Source organism: Pristiophorus japonicus, chromosome 6 (genome assembly GCF_044704955.1).
Source record: "Pristiophorus japonicus isolate sPriJap1 chromosome 6, sPriJap1.hap1, whole genome shotgun sequence".
NCBI lineage: Eukaryota > Metazoa > Chordata > Chondrichthyes > Pristiophoridae > Pristiophorus > Pristiophorus japonicus.
In genome coordinates this window covers 254,195,694-254,217,781 of record NC_091982.1, presented here as the reverse complement: position 1 = coordinate 254,217,781, position 22,088 = coordinate 254,195,694, and the positions used below count along the sequence as shown (strand labels likewise).

The following is a 22,088-nucleotide window of genomic DNA, read 5'->3' as shown; positions in this document are numbered from 1 at the left end:
GCCAGGGCTAGGGACGGCGTGCTTCGGGCCCCTCCCACACAGCCTGCAGCGCGTACTCACAGATTCGGCCAGCCAGGAGCTACTGCACATGCGCGCAGACTCTAGCACGCATGTGCAGAGGCCCCGGCCCTGTTTTCAGCACCGGGACCTGACTCCGCCCCCAATCCATTGGGCTACACTGCGCCACGACCGAAGCAAGGCTGGGGAGTGGCCAGAATACCGACGTCTTTTTTCGGCACGCCTGGAAGCGGACAAAAACGGGGCACCTTGGGTGAGGGCGCCAGAAAAACAGGTTAGGGAAACTCTAACCCATCGAAACATTGTTAATCAGCATCGTGTGTCCTTGCCGATCTTGGAAACTGCATTTATCTCAGTAAATGTGAATCCATCACCTGCCCATTGCAATTTGACACTCGTGATCCTTCTTGTAAACTAAAAGTTATTGGTAGCTTATAAACTGAATGCGGCAGTTATCTTGACTGCTACTGGTAGGCCTGTGGCAAGTAGGAGCAGGGATTCAAGATACTGAAGAAGTAGCAGATGTCCATGGTGAGATGAAACTACTGCACACACTGCTGCTCAGTGAAAGCCAGACAGTAGTTTATCCTTGGCATGTAGATCTTTGCAACAAGATTCATCCATTGCCTAAATATTCTTCTTCACCTAATTCAGTTATTTCTGACACGTAACAGCTATAAAATAAACACTCCTCTCACATCTTACATCCATTAACTCGTTCAAACATGGTAAGGAAATTGAATGTCTGAATAGTACCCTTAATCCTATTTTAGTTAGAACTAAAACCATGGAGTTACCTCCTTTCATCCTGTTACTCTTTTCTTTCCTCATGTTTCAGGTATACTGAACAGGGTTTTAACAAAGAAAACGTATAACAGACACTTTGGTGAACTGTGCTCTCAAATATTTCCATCTGGTGCAATGATGTGGCAGTACTTCCGCAAAGGTGTCTGACTTCTAAACTGTACGGTTATATTTGGAAAATCTGATCTCAAAACACTTGCCAGAAACAGTTCCATTCTCATCCATGAATCACTCGTGATTTTACCATTGTATGAGTCATATCCTGATGAGAACAGTTCAGGATGGGGTTTAAGTGCCAGATCGAAAGACTTCGTACTAAGCAATAACCATTGAAAGACTGTTGTAGCTTTCTATTCTGGAAGACCCATTGTCCCCATAGCAGGATGTAGCCCTCCTGGTATCATAAGTATATATAGACATATCCCAATCAAAAAGAGTAATATTTGGCCTCCTTCTGAAACTGGAGAAATACAAAACAGTCTACAGTCTGTATTTGGTGGTCTCAATGATTTCAATTAACATAACTGCTTAGTACACAAGACCACAATTTCTCTGACTCAACTGATCTCGAGACCAAGGCCAAATAAATTGATTCAACTCGAAAACCCACATTGCTTCCAGCGCAAGGACAGCCATGTCAATTAACCTTAATGTATTATCTCTTATGTACCCTGTATTATTTATCCCTCAACCAACAGCACTAAAACAGATTATCTGTTCATGTATCTCATTGCTGTTTGTGGGGCTTTGCTGTATGCAAATTGGCTGCCGTGTTTCCTTACATTATAACAGTGACTACACTTCAAAAGTACTCATTGGCTGTAAAGCGCTTTGGAATGTCCTGAGGTCATAAAAAATGCTATATAAGTGCCAGTTAGTTTCTTTTCTTTCCTTTATCTACTTCTGTAAGCACTATAAAATCAAAATGTGCAATAGCTTCATAAAATATGTGTGAATGTAATGTCTTGAGAATTTAGTAAGGAGAAAAAACCCAAAATAAATCATATTTCGATGTATGCTGTACATTAAATATTGTCTTTGGTTGCTGAACAACAAGGGGGTAATAACAGTGAGCATATATTCTCAGTTTTACTGCACGTTTCTGGGGGGTGTATTCGTTAATATGGCTGTATGTTGGGGTTATAAACAGGATCACAAGGCTGCAGTATGCACAGTGCTGTAAATTTTGAGGGAACCAAAAGGTACATTTTCCTCTGTTTGATAATTTTAGCAAATGAGAGATGAGCATAAAGTGTTATTCCCCACTTTATAGTCATGTCTACTTTTTCACTAAAACTCGAGAACTGTAGCCTCCCTAAGTGTCAAATATCTGTGTTTTAGAATGAACCAATATGGTGGTCCACTGTGTCTTTTGCCTATCAATAACAGTGTTTACAACATCTACAACATTGCCCCTACTCTTGTGTTGTTAGCAAATTTCAAGATTGTGTGTCCAATACCCAAGTCCAAATCATCTATATATACTGAGAGGAAAGGTCATCCCAACACTGATCCCTGGGATTCACCATTTCCAACCCTTCCATAGTCTGAGCAGCACCCATTCAACCTAGCTTACCTTGCTGCCAGCCAGGCATCCCCGAGGCTGCCCGATACTGCAGCGGCCCAAATCCAGCAAGCTCCATCAGGTCGTCCATTTGGGGCAGGTAGCTCACTAGTTTTATTTAAATGAGGCCCAGCCTTCGAAATGCTCTGGGCCTCCCACTGCAACTGCTGCGTGGTTTGCTCCATATTCCACCAGCCATCCGCTAAACAATAGATTACCCCCTGCTGTATCATATCCCTCCAAATTGATTAATACTTAGAACATTGAAAATTTTGTTTTGAATGTTTTGTACATTCATGTACATAGCACTCAATCATCACACTTAATCTTGAGAACATTAACTTTTATTCTTTTATCTACATTTCTGATTTATATTTTTGATATTCCTTGCCCATCTACAACAGCGTTTTTATCTTTCACTACCTCATAGCCTGTTTTTTTCAGTTTCTCCTACGACAAAAATGTTTTGCTATTTATTTCAGCTAACACTTCTGCTTCTATTCCAACAGTTCTATTCAGCCTGTTCTCCCTCCCTAGTCTCAAAGCTAGTCTCATCCTACAATTCCCTGTAAACATCACGGCCTGTGAGGTGCGTGTATGGTGACTGATTCAAGTGTGGGGGATGACAGTTGCTGCTTTTGTCTGTGTTGCTCTTGTTCAAGGGTGAGTGAATTCTCTTTGCTCTATGAGGAGAGCAGATGGTACATTATGAGCATCCATACTTATTCATGTGGGTAATCCATTGTCATTACAAGTTCTGGTGTGCACTTGGCGACAGTCACACTACATTACATAAATAAGACATATCACTAGTTCTGTATTTATATAGCATAATTAACATAGTAAAACATCCCAAGACACTTCAGAGGTGAGTTATCAAACAAAATTTGGCACCAAGCTACATTAGGAGATATTAAGACAAGTGACCAAAAGCTTGGCCAAAGAGATACGTTTTAAGGAGCGTCTTAAAGGAGGGGAGAGAGGTAGAGAGGCGGAGAGGTTTAGGGAGGGAATTTCAGGCTTAGGGCCTTGGCATCTGAAGGCACGGCCACCAATGGCGGAGCGCTGAAAATCAGGGATGCGCAAGAGCATAGTGATCTCGGGGGGGGTTGTGGGGCTGGAGGAGAATATAGAGATAATGAGAGGCGAGGCCATAGTGGAATTTGAAAAGAAGGATGAGAATTTTAAAATTGAGCCAATGCAGGTCAGCGCACACAGGGGTGATCGTGAGTGGGACTTGGTGTGTTAGGATAACCTGTACAGACCTCACTTTCGAGACTCCCTTTCAATGAGCTTCCCAGCAGCTTCCTTAAAGGGGTTAATGGTCTCTGGTGTAGGGGACCACACCTGTTGCACCCTGCATGCTCTGCTCATCTGCCTCTTTTGTCTTTATACAAAAGATCAATGGGGCTTGAGAGAGGATGATTTGGCCCATGGGAGTTTCTTCCTGCGGTACATTCTATTTCTCATCATGTCATCTATAGCGCAATCTGTACAATCACGTTATTTTAATTTCTAATACCGTGCTCGATTTTTGTTGGCTCTTTTGTGTCAGTATTTTCTTTGGCCAGCCTAGGCCAGCAGTTACCAGGAACTCCTCATGATCGGCGTGTTGAGTTGCACAATTCACCATAAAATGTGTGAGAGCATTGCAACCATCTTCCTAATCACAGCATAGCTCACAACATACCTCATCAAATGATGGTTCCATCAGTTGGTTACCGAAACATTCATATTCATAATCCTGTTCTTACCTTCTCTTCCCCTCCCCCCCCCTCCAGACGCCATGTATCCTTCCCATACACAAGCCAACGGTTCCCAGGACTGTCTCTGACCACCATGGGTTGACCTGACTTCTGATTCCCTCACCTCCATGCCTCAGACAGGCACCTTACCTCCACTTGCTCCCTCTCCTAATGAGGGTCTGGAGATTTCTAAATTGTTTAATGTCCCTTGGGTTAGATCTTCAACCTATGGATAGCCAGTCTAAAAGTGCATTTTTTCATCAACTGCAGTCTCTTGTGAAGTTATTTATTTACTGAAGTTTCAAAATTAACAAAGAAAACTTCAGAATTCAAACTGCTGTTTAATTCCCTGTAGTTTCTGTCTTGGCGAAAGGTGGGGGACATACTTGATAGGTCTGGTTGGAATTGTGACTTCACTGTGTGGGGAAATCAGCACCTACCCGTTATTTACAGTTTTGTTCTGCAGGAGATCCATATCAAGCATTTCACACAAGCCTGTCTTTCTTCACGTCAATGTGAGCCACAGCACAGGGAACAATGGAGGAGTTGTAATGTGCTGGTGAGACCCACTTTCTCTAAAATCGCAGAGACGTTCAATGGGAGACCTTCTCTCTCCCTTTTTTTGTGCTCGATGCAGGTCATATATTACAGAAGAAAAGAGTCAGAGGCATAGAAGGAATGTGATGCTGGCAATACCAGGCTGGATGTGTTTACTGTAAGATGACAGTAAGTGGTTGAATCTACATCCAAGAAGTGACTGGGACTTTGTGAATCATTTATATAAAATAAAATACAGATGTGGATTAAAATCTCAAACAAAATCTTGCTGGCATAAATAAATATAGCATGCTAACAATTTTTCCATGAACGAAAGATTTGCATTTATATAGTGCCTTATCGGAAGGATCGTCTCAGAAATGTCTAAAAGCACTTCGCAAACAATGTGTTGCTTTGAAGTGCAATGGCCATTTAGTACATTGCAAGGACCAACAAACAGCCACCAAATGAATGAATAGTTAATCAGTTTTTGGTGATGTTGATTGAGGGATGAATGTTTGCCAAATCAGTGTTGGTCCAGTGATATATCAGTGGCAATATTCCAAGGGCAATGAACCCAGCACTGAGGTTTTCAATTGACTTGGCTCCCACTCCCATATCCTTTCCATAGTATTGCAGCACACCAATGCTGACCCAGTTTTAATGGAGGGACCTCTGGTTTACCTGGCGCTGAGCTGAATCACTGCTAAAGACTGCTATACAGTGGAGGCACAGCAGTTAGAAAATGCAGCCATAGACTAATAGAAAAGGCAAAGTTATTGACACTTGGCATTGAAGCATGTATATGTACAGGAAGAATTAACCTTGAGAAATGAGTCCAAGTGTTGAAACGAATAAGAGAGAAATGGTCTCTACTCACCTCATAAATAACTGTTCAGAGATTCATTAACTAGATCCAGGTGTACTCTCTACATCAAAAAGCCTAATCATAACCATTCCTTTCTTTTGTTACTTGAAAGCCCATTTTGTACATTCCTGTAGCTCCAATCCCATCACCTCTAGGTTGCATTTCGACCCTGCTCTTTCCATCTAATAAAGAGTCTGTAGTGAATGAACCAGCAGATTCCCCTCTGGATCCATAAGGCTAATGTGGGCTGCTGCCACTGCAGGCTCTCCCCACCCCCCCCCCCCCACCATCCCCCTCCCATCATCATCCATAATCACACCCTACCTCACGGTCCTTCCTTCCTGTTGGCCAGGTCAATCTCTGGGCCACCCGATGTTGCTCCAGCCTGGAATCGCTGGCTTCAATGGGACAGGCATTTGGGGCATGCAGCTCACTGGCAGCATGGTAATGAGGCCCAGCCTTCAAAATGGTCCAAATATCGCAATCGGCGTTTTACAACCGCGCCAGACCCTGATTTGCATATTTAAGGACCCTAATGCCTGTAACGCCTGTTTCAGGTGGGAGTCCTGGACGACTAAAAGTCACCCGAGCCAATATGGCACCCGGTGCACTTCCAGTCCGGATTGGGCATGGCAGATTGCAACACGAAATTTGGAAACGTTATGCCCATTTTAGGTGTAAAACAGGCAGCCGTAAGTCAAATTTCTCCTCCTATGTATAATACAACCCTGATTGACTATTGCCAACCAACCAATCAAAACCTTAGATTTGAATACCCATATGGCAATGGAGTAATATTGAGCATTCCAGGTTGTTGTTAACAGATAAAGCTTTTATCTAGGCCTGCCACTTTTTGAGATTCAAAAAGAGTAGACTAGAATAGGGGAAGAGACCTGAAACTCGCGTTGAAGGGAATAAGGAATAATTTACTTATATTAGTGGATAGGAGTCCGAACGCTGTCATACTAAAATATTTGCCTCAAGTACTCAATACTTTGCTACTCATAAATGGCACAGTAGGAGGTTCTGTAACTGTTACTTTAAGGAGTTACTGTACGTTTTTAAACATGCTGGTGTTCCATTCTGGTTTAGGAGGAATGACGAGGCATAATTGCTGAAATAGATACTGGCAATGTGAAATTGTGGTCGAGCACTTTAGTTGAATGGGAAAATCATGAGTCTCTGTGCTAGCTAATAGTGAGGAGGTGTTTACCGCAAGTTGGTGCTCCCTGTCGCCACCATTCAGATTTTCTCTGTTGAATTTACTAGTGAAGAGAGAAAGACTGTGATTGGTGAAAATAATTTTACAGCCCTCAGCACTGGTATTCCATTGCGTCAAGAATTTAAATTCACATAGAAACATAGAAAATAGGTGCAGGAGTAGGCCATTCGGCCCTTCGAGCCTGCACCACCATTCAGTGAGTTCATGGCTGAACATGCAACTTCAGTACCCCATTCCTGCTTTCTCGCCATACCCCTTGATTCCCCTAGTAGTAAGGACTACATCTAACTCCTTTTTGAATATATTTAGTGAATTGGCCTCAACATGTAAGAGTTTGATTTCCAGGGGCTTGTCCAGACTGTGCATTTGCATAATTCATACAGTTTTACCGTAAGAATCAATTTGGCTGTTACTTTACAATAATATTCATGCCTTACTCTATGCTCTTCCTTAAGTCATGGCAGACAATCATGAACTTCCTGTGCCTTTCACAAGTAGAAAAGTATTGAAAGCAACAGAGACGCCAATCCCTCACTCACTTTTGTCCATGTTCTTCTTGCTGTTGAGACAATGTTCACCATGCCCACTATGCTTGCTCTGCTGTATTTGATGGGGAAACATAGAAACATAGAAAATAGGTGCAGGAGTAGGCCATTCGGCCCTTCTAGCCTGCACCGCCATTCAATGAGTTCATGGCTGAACATGCAACTTCAGTACCCCATTCCTGCTTTCTCACCATATCCCTTGATTCCCCTAGTAGTAAGAACTTCATCTAACTCCTTTTTGAATATATTTAGTGAATTGGCCTCAACAACTTTCTGTGGTAGAGAATTCCACAGGTTCACCACTCTCTGGGTGAAGAAATTCCTCCTCATCGCGGTCCTAAATGGCTTCCCCCTTATCCTTAGACTGTGTCCCCTGGTTCTGGACTTCCCCAACATTGGGAACATTCTTCCTGCATCTAACCTGTCTAACCCCGTCAGAATTTTAAACGTTTCTATGAGGTCCCCTCTCATTCTTCTGAACTCCAGTGAATACAAGCCCAGTTGATCCAGTCTTTCTTGATAGGTCAGTCCCGCCATCCCGGGAATCAGTCTGGTGAACCTTCGCTGCACTCCCTCAATAGCAAGAATGTCCTTCCTCAGGTTAGGAGACCAAAACTGTACACAATACTCCAGGTGTGGCCTCACCAAGGCCCTGTACAATTGTAGCAACACCTCCCTGCCCCTGTACTCAAATCCCCTCGCTATGAAGGCCAACATGCCATTTGCTTTCTTAACCGCCTGCTGTACCTGCATGCCAACCTTCAATGTCATCCTTCCCACCAAAATGACCTCTGTGACACTCCTTTACACAATCCATGCAGGTTTTCAGCAACCAGATCTTTGAAACAAGGTCTTCTTACTTGTTGTAATGTAACAGTTGTGCACTCTACATTTGGCTTGACAACAACTTTTCACTGTATAAGAGGCTCATTAACTGTTTGAGGGGTGTTCGATGATCATTATTGCAAGTGTATTGTGGTTGGATGTATTTTGATTTTGGTTGATAATGAAAGTGCATTCTTGGAAAGTACGCTTCAAGTCCATGCATTTTCACAACTTCATAAGCTGTCCATCAATTTCAACCAGATAAAGGCATTCCTTTATGGGACTGACTATTTGTATTGTGTTTTTTCTGTCCTTCTTCGCATGCGTCTGTCGAGACTCCACCCCCGATGTCTCCCGCCCGAACTAGAAGTGCCAGACCCAAACCTGAATCATTCCGACCACATTGCCCGCTGAGCCCCGACCGAGCAGCCCTGACCCCTGTGCAGCCCTGACCCCTGAGTGGCCCCGACCCCTGAGTGGCCCTGAGTAGCCCCGAGCTGGCGGGCGGCCGAGCGGGAGGGGGGGAGGAAAGAGAAAGAGAGAGGGGGCGTGTGGGGGAGGGGGGATAGAGAGAGAGAGAGCCCTGGAAGATGGTGGGGAGAGAGGAGAGAGCCTGGGTGGGGGTGTGGGTGGGAGAGAGAGAGCGGGGGGGTGGTGGTAAAGAGAGAGAGAGAGACTGGGGGGGGAGAGAGAGAGCGTGGTGGGGGGGGGGGGAAGAGAGAGACACGGGTGGGGGGATCGGAGGGGAGAGAGGGAACTCAGGGAAGACGGATCACGTTCTTATAACCCCTACAAGGGACATAGTTGCAGTAGATGAAATCCAGAACTCACTACACTGTCACTATTCACTTCATATCCAATAAACCTGTTCACAATCTGTACACAATACCCCAGCTAAGGTCATGTACTTGTGCTGGTATAAATAGGGACTTCGGGCCCAAATTTCCCCATGAGTTGCACCGTTTTTTTTTGGTGTAATTTGATTTGTATCTTTTTAGTTGCAAATATGGCCAATTAATTTGCGCCAGTGTAAGTGAGTTAGTTAGGTTTTTTGTTAGGTCAGTTTTTTTTTCCAAAAGGGGGCGTTCCCAGCCACTTACACCATTTATGCCAATTTGGCCTGAAAAAAGTTGTACTAAACTAACTTAGTGCAGCGTATGTGTCCACTTTTGCCTGCACAGAAAGATCTTACTCACAGTTAAGGAATCGGCGCAAGTAACTACATTTAAAGCACCACCAAGCACCAAACAAAGCACAAAAAGTAATAAGCAATTAATTAACAAATAAAAGAGAAGGAACCCTGCACCTAAAGCACCAAAATCAATCAGTAAATAATAAATAAAAAATAGAACTCCTACTGGGCCGCTGATGAGGGAGCCCATTCGGCCAGGGCTAGGGACAGCGTACTTTGGCCCCTCCCATACAGCCTGCAGCGCACATTTGCCAAAACGGCCTGCCAGGAGCTACTGCACATGCGCGCAGACTCTTAATGCGCATGTGCAGAGGTCCCGGCACTGTTTTCAGAACCGGGACCTAGCTCCGCCCCCTTTCTTCTGCACCACGCCAGCTCCACAGACGGCCCGAGAAACGGCCATGATCGCACGGATTTTTTTCGTCGCTGCTTCTGATGTAAAATGTCGACGGGGGGCTCGGAGGTGCGCCGAAAAAAAACGGAGGGCCAAATTTGGGCCCTTCGGCTGGGGGAGGCAGCACTTGTGCTGGGGTGCAGGACTTCGGTTGGAGGAGGAATGCACTTGGGCTGGGGTATGGGACTTCGGTTGGAGGAGGGACGCACTTGCGCTGGGGGGCAAGGGACATCGGCTGGGGGAGGCAGCACGTGCTGGGGTAAGGGACTTTGGCTGGCACTCGGTGGCTTCTGGGGAGATCTATCCTCTGTGGCTTCTGGAAGTCAAAGTGGATCGAGTTACAATTTGTGAAGTCAGTGAGAACTTGGGATGGGCGGTTCCAGTTACACATTCCAGAGAAACTTCAGGGTGTGGCTTATCTTCCAAGGGGACCAATCAGAGACAAAGGGCGGCCATTTTTACAGTATAAATAAACGCATTCTTCATTTATCCTATTTATCAGGGAAAACACTGCCTGGTCACAAATAGCATCAGACCATGGGAGAATAAAGCTTTCTCTGAAATTCTCCAACAATATGCCTCAGCCATAATGCCTCAGAGGAGCTCCCCTCCCCCATACTATACCAGTGTGGCATCTCAATTTCACACATCATCCACTGTTGACACTGTCTCTAAGTGAGATTAATAGTTTATTGTCAATTAGCAATGAATTATGGGAAATTCTGTTCTATGTTCCTAGAAACTAGGTTAGCAGCGCCTCAACAAAATTAACACTGGATGCTTACAGCCAGTCAGTCTGGGCTGCTTTCAAACCCATGCCCAATAGATGGAAGGACGGTATTCTAATCCACTTTGCCATAAGAGCCCCCCAAGCATTATTATGCAATGTGTGTGTGGTGGGGGGTTCCAGTTCAAACTTGCCAGTACAAGTCTGGTTCATATTCAAGTTTGCACAAAGGAAAATTTGACTTTTTTTTGTTATTTTGTGTTTTCTGAGGTTTGCTTATTTTTTTTTATTTTACAAAGACAACATTTACAGATCTTGAGAAGAATTTGCTGGCAGTTAACATTCCTCAGACAGCTGGTAAACATTTCTGACACGGACACTGATGGGCTAGTGTCATACTCTGCTGGACTGCTGGTTTAAGAATTTTTCTATTTGTGAAAGGCACAGGAAGTTCATGATATATTAGCCTCCTAACAAAATTTTTGATTTCACTTGGAGAATACTGTAAGTTTAGGATTGTTTCGTGGTCCCATATGTTTTTATAATCCGTTTTCAGACTTCACAGACTGAGCATTGTCCAGTACAAGTTGTTTCAAAGTGTACCAGGAAAATGTAATACTCAAGAGAATTAAAATCCTATGGAATTTATAGTTATTTGAGATCTAATCGAAACCTGTAGGGCAAAATAAAATCTTTTGAATTTACAAGTGTCCTTATACGCCCTGACTGCATATTACTCCAAAACCACTTAAAGGTTTTTAAGATCCTTCAAGGGTTTGAAGCTGCCTTGTCCCATAAGCAAAAATGCATTTCCACAAGCCTTAGTTCCCAACTGGTGCCTTTGAAGGAAGAGTTACCAAACTAATATCAGGTAATTCCTACACAAGGACTTGGGAGAATTCATCCACACAAGTTACCTCAACCTACAATTGTCCACACTCGCTGAGAAACCGCAGTAGCGGCACCCTGGGAAAAGAGCCCCTCCTCAAAAATAAACGTTTTACAAGCTTATCCAGTGGATCTTCCATTATTGTACTTCTGTTGTTCACTGTCCAGTTTATCCATCTCAGGACAAATCCTTGTTCAAGATATTTTCTCATTGCGCAACATTTTCATTGCCATTTATTTATTTTTGTTGGTAACACAAACTATTTTTTGCATGTATTTCACTCACCCTCCTTCCATGTCTGAGTATTGATGTACCATAAATTCAAGAGCAAAGTTCAGAGACTCTCAATTATCTGCCGATTTCCGTTATTCACTGCATTATGGAGGATCCTCTGTTGTATTTTGCTTATGTTCTGACCTGCAGGAAGAGCTGAGGCAGTTAATTTGCTCATGTTTTTTTTTTGATAACATTTGAAAAGAATCCAGTTTCAGGGTGAAGTCTTGCCATCAGGGCATCTTTCCAAAGGGAATCCCAATGGCAAAACCTGTTATTTAAATAGTTAACTCGAACTCAAAAGCACTCATCTACCGTATTTGATTCATTCTTTTGCATTCCAGCACTTTCAGACCATGCTGAAAACAAAGCTGAATGTTCTGACACTCCGGAAGGAGCCCCTACCAACCGTCATCTTTCATGAACCAGAAGCCATTGAACTGTCCCCCACAGCTCCTCTGATGAATGGCCAGTCTTACACAGAACGCAAGGTTTGTTTCAACTGTTACAGATGTCGTAGACAGTTGCCTGATGGGATTTTTTTTTAGGATAACAATGTGCTGTTTATTACTGACAATATTTCACTGGCTGGGGCAAGAACATGGTTGTTTTTACTTCCTAACCTCAATGTAACATTTACTGTCTGGACAGAGTGCCAGTATCCATTACAGACAACTGGCCTCTTCAGAACACACCAAAGGTAAATGGTTGTTGAGTCTTTAGACGTTACCTCAGACTGTTCCATGCAGAGAATTAATTACTCGTTCCAGTGGCTTTCAAATTAGTATTTTTTTCCTGCAAATGTTTATTCGGGGAGAGGAAGAGAGTGATCACGGAGCCAGCAGCAAATTATAAGTATGCAGGGGACCGTGGGCACTAACCTGCCTCCTTCCATGTCCCTTTGGCTCTGAGCTTACTAAAATCAATGATAAATATTGATAGGATATTGAAGGATGAGGGGTGATCTTATAGAAACATTTAAGATAATGAAAGGGATAGACAAGATAGAGGCAGAGAGGTTGTTTCCACTGGTCGGGGAGACTAGAACTAGGGGGCACAGCCTCAAAATACGGGGGAGCCAATTTAAAACCGAGTTGAGAAGGAATTTCTTCTCCCAGAGGGTTGTAAATCTGTGGCTAGCTCATTGAATGTATTCAAATCACAAAGAGATAGATTTTTAACCAATAAGGGAATTAAGGGTTATGGGGAGCGGGCGGGCAAGTGAAGCTGTGTCCATGATCTTGTTGAATGGTGGAGCAGGCTCGAGGAGCTAGATGGCCTACTCCTGTTCCTAATTCTTATATTCTTATGTTCTTAATAAACAAAGAATCAAAGTCATCCCAATTCTTCAAAACTGTTTTTTTTTACATCCTGATTGTGAGCATTGAAATTGCCATTGAAATATAATTCAGCAGAAGACCTTTCCTCAGTTTCTCAGAAAGGAATCTCAGAACGGAGCAGTTTAAATCACGGGTTTCCCATGAGTTCCTCCCCTTTGTAAATAGTGTAGATGTCAACAAAAGGATGAGAGCACCTTTTTAATGGAGAAGGCTCCTAATTGTCCAAGTTGACCTGTGTAAAGTGATCACCATTACCAGTGCGTTCCGTTTTTATTCTATGGCAAGTAAATATTTACATAAGGCCTGCATTTGATGAATGAAGTATAGCTGAACCAGATATAATGAAATAACTTTCCAAGGAGGTGGGGATAAGTATCTCAGTGGGTTATTTACCATGCTCCGCTTTCACCCTGCGGCCTTAGTGTGAACCCATACTTATGGGATAAAAGTCATCTTGCTCTTGTCAGCTGTGATGTGAGTTCAGTCAGTCTCAATCAAGTGCTTTGTGGTGTGAGTTCACAGTAAAAATTTCCATTAAATTGTTCACCTCAGTCGGAGATGTCAAAACATGGTTGGGGAGAAAAAGTATGTATAATAGGGAGTGCTTTTCTGAGGTTTGGCTTAAGGCATATTCTAGAGGCAGAATAGCAGGAGCTTTGCCCAACAATTAATCTGTATCCCCTGCAATACCTGCTCAGGGGAGTACTTGGTATTGATGCTGGCTGAATCAATTGCAAAACCGCTCTGTTCCCCAGCAGTGTCAGCATTCTTCTTACTGAGCACAGAAGTTCACCAAAAAATATTTTTACCAATGTACCAGTGAACAATGAAAAGTGCAAATTAGATACACTGGATAATTTTCAACTTTGACCCTTGGGATGTAAATCGGGCAGATTGTACAATGGGTGGGCAATCCTCTCCACCAGTTTATCGCCCAGGCAGCGCAGTTGAAAATGACCCCCACTTTCTGATGATGTGGCTCCCACTAAAAGCTTTTGCACAGATTCCACACGTCGGGGCCTAAAGTGCCCTCTATTTTCCTTTCATTCCCAATTCATTGCAATTAAACTGTCATGACAATGCCTCATTAGGGTCGTTTCATAGCATTATACAAGCAAATATTTGTAATTGTGGTTGCAGTTACAGGACTGTGACTGCCCCACCCCCACCGGTGACTCAGCAAATTTGTGCAGTGATAGATAGCTGAACCATGTGGAACAGGGGAGCCGCAGGTATTATCTCTGGTCTGTGTTTCGCTAGCTGATCTCAGCCAGGCCAAAAACAGGGGTGATACAATTGGCCTTAGCACCCCTGGACTATAGAGTTAAAAAAAATCAGACCAAATTTCCATTTTGGATTACCATCCAGTAAAGCCTGCTGGAAGTGTGTGTATGTGCACTTTGACTGAAGAGAGGATTGGACTCAACATTTACATGTGTATCTGGTGATTCTACTAATTTCTCAACTGAAGGTACAGTGGCTAATCAGGAGCATTCTCGATAAAGGTGCGCTCACAGCTGCCCACAGAATTTTTGTGGACTTTTGAGTGGCAACTTATGGTTACTGGAGACCCTATTCAGCATGACGGGCCTCTACAGGGAATCTGTGGAGTGTGTGAGCAGATCAAGCAACAGTGTATCTCTTCAACCAATGAGATTGAAGAATCCACACTGAGACATGCGGGCGGAATATTTCCCCGGTAGACGGGTTGCGGGCGGGGGTCCTCTGAGGTGGGCAGGAAATTCGGGAGGGCGTGGTTCCCGCAGGCATTGCTGACTTTAACGGCAGCGCCTGATTTGAATGTGAGGCCTCGAATTTCCGCCCGCAGCCAAATAGTTTGCGAGGCCTGAGAAGCGAGGGGCCGGCCCGGGGGAGAGATGGCGGGAGGAGGATCGGCAATCAGCAGGGGTTGGGGATCGAGAGGAGGGAGAGAGCATTGGCAGGGGTCGGGGATCACGGTGGGGGCGGATGGAGGCTTCAACTATGGACCGTGGGGGTCGGTCGGCCAGGGATCGGCGGGGGTGGGGGTGGGGGCGGAGGGGTGAGAGAGGATCGGGACCGGCTTCATCATCATCGTTGGTGGTTGGCCGAGGGTGGGGTGGGAGGCCCGGGATGATGATTGGAGGCCTCGTGGGGCATTCCAGATCCTAACCACTCTCTGCATAAAAAAGTTTTTCCTCATGTCACCTTTGGTTCTTTTGCCAATCACATTAAATTTGTGTCCCCCTGGTTCTTGACCCTTCACCAATAAGAACAGTTTATCTCTATCTACTCTGTCCAGACCCCTCACAATTTTGAACACCTCTACCAAATCTCCTCTCAACCTTCTCTGCTCTAAGGAGAACAACCCCAAACTTCTCCAGTCTATCCACATAACTGAAGTCCCTCATATGAACTTAAGAACATAAGAATTAGGAACAGGAGTAGGCCATCTAGCCCCTCGAGCCCTGGAACCATTCTCGTAAATCTTTTCTGCACCCGCTCTAAGGCCTTCACATCCTTCCCAAAGTGCATTGCCCAGAATTGGACACAATACTCCAGTTGAGGCCGAACCAGTGTTTTAGTAGGAATTACAAGACAGACACTCTGGCATGCAATGAGGCAACCAGGCTCATTTGAACTGACAGAATCTCTTGTAGCTGGTAATTATGATAAATTTAAGAGCTTTAAAAATAATTCAACCTTACTTTCAAGAGGTTACTGCAATTATTTTCATCAAGGTTACAAATCATCATTATTTTATAAAGAGATTAGCATTTATATAGCGCCTTTCACAACTTCAGAGTGTCCAAAGCACTTTACAGACAATTAAGTACTTTTTTGAAGTATAGACACTGTTGTAATGTAGGAAACACACCTGTCAATTTGTACACAATCTGGTCAGCCAATTTTGTGAGATTTCAGGAATAGCCTGCATTTTATGAATGAGATTTGCAGGTCAAAAGCAAGACTGCTCCTGAATTTGTAAAATGGCCACATATCACTGCACCGTGGAAAGAATGTCAAGACACTTTTGGTTCTAATGAGCATTGCAGGATGGTTTATACTGGAACGAGGAACCGTGTGTTTTCATTGCTTCATCTCTATTCCAGCACTCAACACCCTGGAACATTGCTTATGCTAAATCCCCACAATAAGCAGTGTTACCTTTTACAGAGAAACTATTTCTTCTGATGGGGGAAACCAGAACAAGGGGCCATAGTCTTAAAGTTGGAGCTAGGCCATTTTGGAATGAAATCAGGAAACACTTTTGAACACAAACAGCAGCGGAAATCTGGAACTCTTTCCCCAAAAAAGCTGTGGAGGTCAATTGAAATGTTCACAATTGGGACCGATAGATTTTTGTTAGGTATGGGTAGAATCACAGAAATTTATGGCACATCGTGTCTGTGCTGCCAAAAAAAGAGCTATCCAAGCCTAATCCCACTTTCCAGCTCTTACGGCACTTCAAGTGCACATCCAAGTACTTTTTAAATGTGGTGAGGGTTTCTGCCTCTATCACCCTTACAGGCAGTGAGTTCCAGACCCCCACCACCCTCTGGGTGAAAAAAGTTTTTCTCAACTCCCTTCTAATCCTTCGACCAATTACTTTAAATCTATGCCCCCTGGTTATTGACCTCTCTGCCAAGGGAGGTATCATGCAATATGGAGCAAAGACAGATTAAATGGAGTTGAGGTACAGGTCAGAATGGCAGAACCAGCTCGAGGGGTTGAATGGCTTACTGCTGATCCTATCTTCCGGTGTGCTGTCCTTTGTGCTGCTATTGCTGTCCTCAGGGACTTGTCTTGTTTATATTAGGTGGTATTTAGTGATTCATGTGGTTCAGCCAAACATTTGAGCTTTGAGCTGTTAGCAGGGTTATGCTCCACATCTGACTAGATACAGTCAGCAAAATGTCATTCAGGGTCATCCACTAGGGAAGAGAATAAAGACTTATTTGCAATTGCTTTCAGTGTTAAGTGAGGGTCAAGAGGGTTTCTTTTTACATCAATCATTCTTTACCAATACTCTGTCATATGGCTCGCGAATGACACAATATGTTTGTTGTAGCAAGTTGCCTGCTTGAATGGGCTTTAATAAAACAAAGAAGGGGAAAATATAAAAGAAAAAACATTAAAAATGTTTCAAGGATTAATTTCAAAATTCTTCATCTTAGTTGTCTGTCTAGTAAATATCCAAAATTCTAACCATGACCATATTTGAAGGTTACGGTACCAATTTAATGTACTGGAAGCAACACGCTCTCTGTTAATTACAGTTTTTCCTCTTCTCATATTTTCTACCTATCTCCCCCTCCCCCCACCCCTTCAAAATAACTAGTGCATCTATTCTAATCTCAACTGGATAAATAGGATGGTCCGCAAATGTTATCAATGTTGCCTCTTAGTCAACCCACCAGGTGGCTCACTCAAATGACATGGGAGGGAGTCGACCTCCGTTTGTTGCTTATGCATCACTGGGCTGAAGGAGTCAGCTTTGATCTCTTGTAGTTAGTAGCTGTGTTAATGGATTTTTTATATGAATAAAATGATGTTTTTTTGGAGCGTGTAATGAATATTTAATATTTCAATATGAAAATATAGCTATGGAAGCTGGGTGGAGCGGTGGATTGGAACAATCTTTTCTTTTCTGTGACCTGGTTTTAAATCCAGTGACAAATGCAATAATATTTACATCCCTTGGTTGGCAATATAGCCCCTACAGAAAATTGAAATTACACTGTACAATTACAGCACATGAACACTTCCTGATTTGGGGAAATCCCAAACCTGCACTTAGTGGATGTGAATCTGCAGCACAAATTTCCCCATTGGTTAGCACAAATTGGCAAGAATTCAGAAAGATAGTTCTTGTGGAAAATGGAAATGCCACATTAATGTGTGACTGACTGCGCAGACTGGTGTCCAACATTTTGACAAACATTTTACGATATTGTGATATTGGCCTAGAGGGGGCTGAGTTAAGAAAGTTTGTGTCCTTCTACAGCAACAGGGAAATGGACACATAGCTCTCAATGTCAGGGGTAAAACCAGTCTCAGTATTATACTGGAACATACTTTGTAGAAAAGAAACCAATTCAGGGAGGAGATTTTTTCAGACATCTGCTGGGTAGCCAACCTGGCTCAGAGCCTGACCAGGTTACAAGAAGCTAATAACCTCTTCGGTGGTAATAGGAGAATACGGCAAAACAGACTCCTCCTCATCCAAACAAAAAAAAGGCAGGGCAGCAAGGCATTCCCTTGTTACAGAGGGTTGAGCCCACCCTGTCACTTATAGCAATTTGAATCAATGTCAGCAGGGAAGTTGGGTTTCAAACCTCCATTATGTTCATTGTGGAGAGAGTTCTATCATAGTGGTGCTTACATAAAGCATAGAAGGGGAGCTACCTAGCTAATTCTCAAACTCATAAAAGTGAGTGTTATTTAGTTGTGTTATAATCCAGGAGTGAATCTAAGGGAGTGTATGCCAGAAATTCAGACATTACAGAGTATTATATAGTACTTGCAGGACAGAAACAGGCCATTTGGCCCAACAGGTCTATGTTGGTGTTTATGCTCTATACAAGCCTCCCCATATCTTACTTCATCTCACCCGATCAACATATCCTTCTATTCCTTTCTCCCTCGTGTACTTGGCATGTGCCCCCTGACCCAGTCCATTAAAAAGCCCAGCAGTGTGATTTTTAAAAACAACTAGCCATCTAATTCTCTCCTGGCTTCCTGCAAAGTATTGAAAACGTCTGAAATTCAGGCGGTTTTATGGCAGATTCCTTTGAATCTACATTTTTCAATTGATTTTGAGAAGTAAGAGCTTCACACTTTGCATTGGACACAAAGTGGACACAAGACCCACACAAGGCTGCTTTAGCACTCTCCTAGAAAAGGACAAATAATGTTCCAGGAGTGTTGTTAAACTCCAAAAAGGGACACAGACACTATTGAATCCCCTCTGGAAATTAGGATTTCCAAGAAAAGAAATGCTAAAGTACTATTTTCTGCAGGTTCTTAATTTGTTGGGAATGAGGCTATTAAGGGGCAGGGGGTAGGGAACAGTTAATACTGGAAATTTGAAAATAAATGTTTACACCAACAATAGGAATTAGAGGCACAGTGTGCACATTCTCTGAGACCAGTGTGGCATTACACACAGTATGTGGCTTATCATAAAATTGCAGGTGCACTACCCCATGACATTTTTTCCCATCGAAATCAGTGGCCATTAAATTACAAGCAGTGCAGGTGTGATTTTCTCATATGGTGCCCATCATTAGAATAGCCCTGGGTGCTTTCAAAAATGCCACCTACAGAGAGAACTAAAATTCAAAATTAACATACTGAGTGAATATAGTATGTGGGGGATTTTATAAGACAACAACAGCCATTTCAGCATTGCTGTTATTCTTTACTCAGAGAGTGGTGAGAATGTGGAACTCTCTGCTCCGTGGAGTGGTTGCGGTCACTAGCGCAGATCCATTTAAGGGGAAGCTAGATTAGTACATGTGGGAGAAAGGAATAGAAGGATCTGGTGATATGGTGAGATGAAGTAAGGTGGGAGGGGGCTTGCGATTATGGAGGGCCCCCTAGCTCGCACTAAACGCTGGCATAGACTTGTTGGACCGAATAGCCTGTTTCTGTGCTGTAAATTCTGTGGGGGAGGAATTTGGCTGCTTTGTGCCTCCTGTTAACGCCTGCGGGGGGGGGCGGTAACGGGACGCTAAGGGTTTACCAACCGGGCGCGACAAATTCAGCGATGCCCGCGAACTTCCCCGACGGTTTTGAGGTGGCGCTAACACTTACAGCCTCGGTCTCTAGCACCCCGTAGACCGTGACATCATCAAATGCGCAGCGCCCCGTTACCGCCCCGGATTGTGAAATTCGCTCCCGTCCCCTGCCGTATTGCCGTGCGTGAACAACGGCAGGAAGAGGAGGCGTTGTCAACTTCGGCTGGCCGCTTGCGGAGTGCTAATTAAAGGCAGCGGTGGTCAGGTAGGCCAAACATTATTCATGCACCAGTCTGATGCCTTGCCTGCTGAAATTTTTTGAGGCATCACTGCTACGCAACGGCCAAGCCCTCCACTCTCTGGGGCTGTAATTGAAGTCGCGCAGGTCCCCTGGCCCCACGGAACTGTGAAGAAGAATGTTGCAAACCATCACTGGCCCTTCCCTTTAAGAGAGGGAAGCAGCCTTTGATGCCGTTAGCACAGCACCGCACATTGTTCAGCGCTCTGCCGCTACTGCCCCGCTCACGCACTTTAGCGCCCCAAGAGAAGTGGTTAGAGCTTGAGTTAGCGCTCTTACTTCCCTCTTGGAGCATTAAAGCTGAAGTTCCCGGGATCAAAAAAGGATTAGCGCCTGGCAACACTTTTCTCAGATTTTAAAAATTATCGCCCCAAACGGGGCGCAACAGAATTTCTAGCCCTGTGTATGTTTCATCGGTGACTAAGGGCTAGAATTTCCATTGCCCGGTTTCTCGGAGGTATTGGTCGTTTGGGCGAGAACCGGGTGGGCGAAAATTTCCACGTCGGCGGTTTCGAAATACTGCTGGGAAGTGGACTGCCGGCGTGCACTGTCCGTAGACCGCCATCGCCTGATTTTTAGCTCAGCGGTGACCTGGAAGCAAGTTGAGAAATAAACGCCGCACGAGAAGCAGCGGAGCTGGGCAGTGCTGAGCGTTAGGGTAAGTAACCCTGCCAAAAAAAAACGTAAGTAAATGGGTTTTTACTAATTATTTTAAAGTTCTCTTGCAGTGATTAAAGTGAAAAGGGTCCTGAGAATGTTTTTCTGATTTTTTTTAATTTACGTTTTTTGAAAAAATATTTTTTGTGTTTCTTTCCTCCCGGGCCCAACCCGCAGCCTCGGTATAAATTTTAGCAATTATCGCCCATTTTTTTTAAAGAACCACCCAATCGACCCAAGATTCCATTTTCCGCCAAGAATCGGTGTGTAAGGTCCATTGTTTTTCGCTGGGCGAATTTTTTTCTTTTTTTTTTTAAATGGAATTTTTTTGCCGGCAATAATTTGAGAATCTTAGAGTTATTTTGGGTGGCAATCCGGTGATGGAGGATTTTTGGGAAATCCTAGCCCATAGGGTTTTTAACTTGTTTCAAAGAACCGGCACAGGCATGATAGGCTATATGATTCTATGATTAATAGCAATATTCTCGAATGTGGTTCTGTGTGGTTTCCATTCCTGTGAAAACCTCACTGTCGGAAACCATTAACCAAGTAAAATGTGTGGAGGACAAAATAATGTTTTGTGGCTTGGGGCTGTCACCACCTTAATAGACATTGTTGCTGAAGTCTTACCACAATTATTCAAAACCTTGCACACAACAAATGCATTTGTTTTTGGGAACCCTGACAATCCTTGACTGAAAATTCTTCACTGGATGAACAGCTGCTTCTATTTTGGTCAGAGAGCAGAATTTTTCAATAGCACTCCCAGGTGGCTAGTCAGATTCTCATGACACTGCTTCCTAAGCTACCACTACCTTCCGGTGGTTACCACAGTTTACCTCACTGCCAACTATCATAACCACATCTCTCAGTGAGTATGCTGATTCTCCTCAGCACCACCACAGCCTCTGCCACAGGTACTGCAACCTTCTCATAAAATGAGGGTTTGGGCAATTCTTCCTTTCCATGTGTACTGTTCTTTTGACTAATGGCACAAGGCGAGAAAATAGTTCAAGGAGCTATTGCTAACATTGAGCGCATTGCAACAGGGAAAATCTGAGAGCATGCCAACACCAACCTCCCTAGTGGCTAAACAGAAAGCAGCACGAGCAGGCATTTGGGAACATCCCATTTTCCTATCGCCCATTGTGAGTTGCTGCCCAAGACTATTTTATACCCCATTGTTTCTGAAGGGAAATGTATTCTGGAATGTTCTGTCGCCAAACAGAAAGGAGGCAAACAATTTCAAACCCAGCATTGTTTTAGAAACCTCTGCACACAACACGTTCTAGGCTGAGTTAATGTTAGTGGGTTGGGGTAATGTTACTGGGTTGGGATAATGTTAACATGCGGGGGTAATGTTCCTGGGTTGGGGTAATTTTACCGGGTTAATGTTACTGGGTTGGGGTAATGTTACTGGGTTGGGCTAACGTTACTGGGTTGGGTAATGTTACTAGGCTGGGTTAAT

General features: G+C 43.8%; 1 protein-coding gene across 2 annotated transcripts in view; it reads left to right on the top strand.

The window, feature by feature from the left end:
• Positions 1-22,088, top strand: part of pid1 (phosphotyrosine interaction domain containing 1) — a 131,444-nt gene that overhangs the window by 39,203 nt on the left and 70,153 nt on the right. Inside the window, exon 2 of one of the 2 annotated variants that reach the window (XM_070882478.1) lies at positions 11,948-12,094. The exons of the other annotated variant lie outside the window; for it this stretch is intronic. Coding sequence (XP_070738579.1) covers positions 11,948-12,094 — 147 coding nt within the window. The remainder of the gene's footprint in view (positions 1-11,947; positions 12,095-22,088) is intronic. 2 annotated transcript variants of the gene reach the window in all.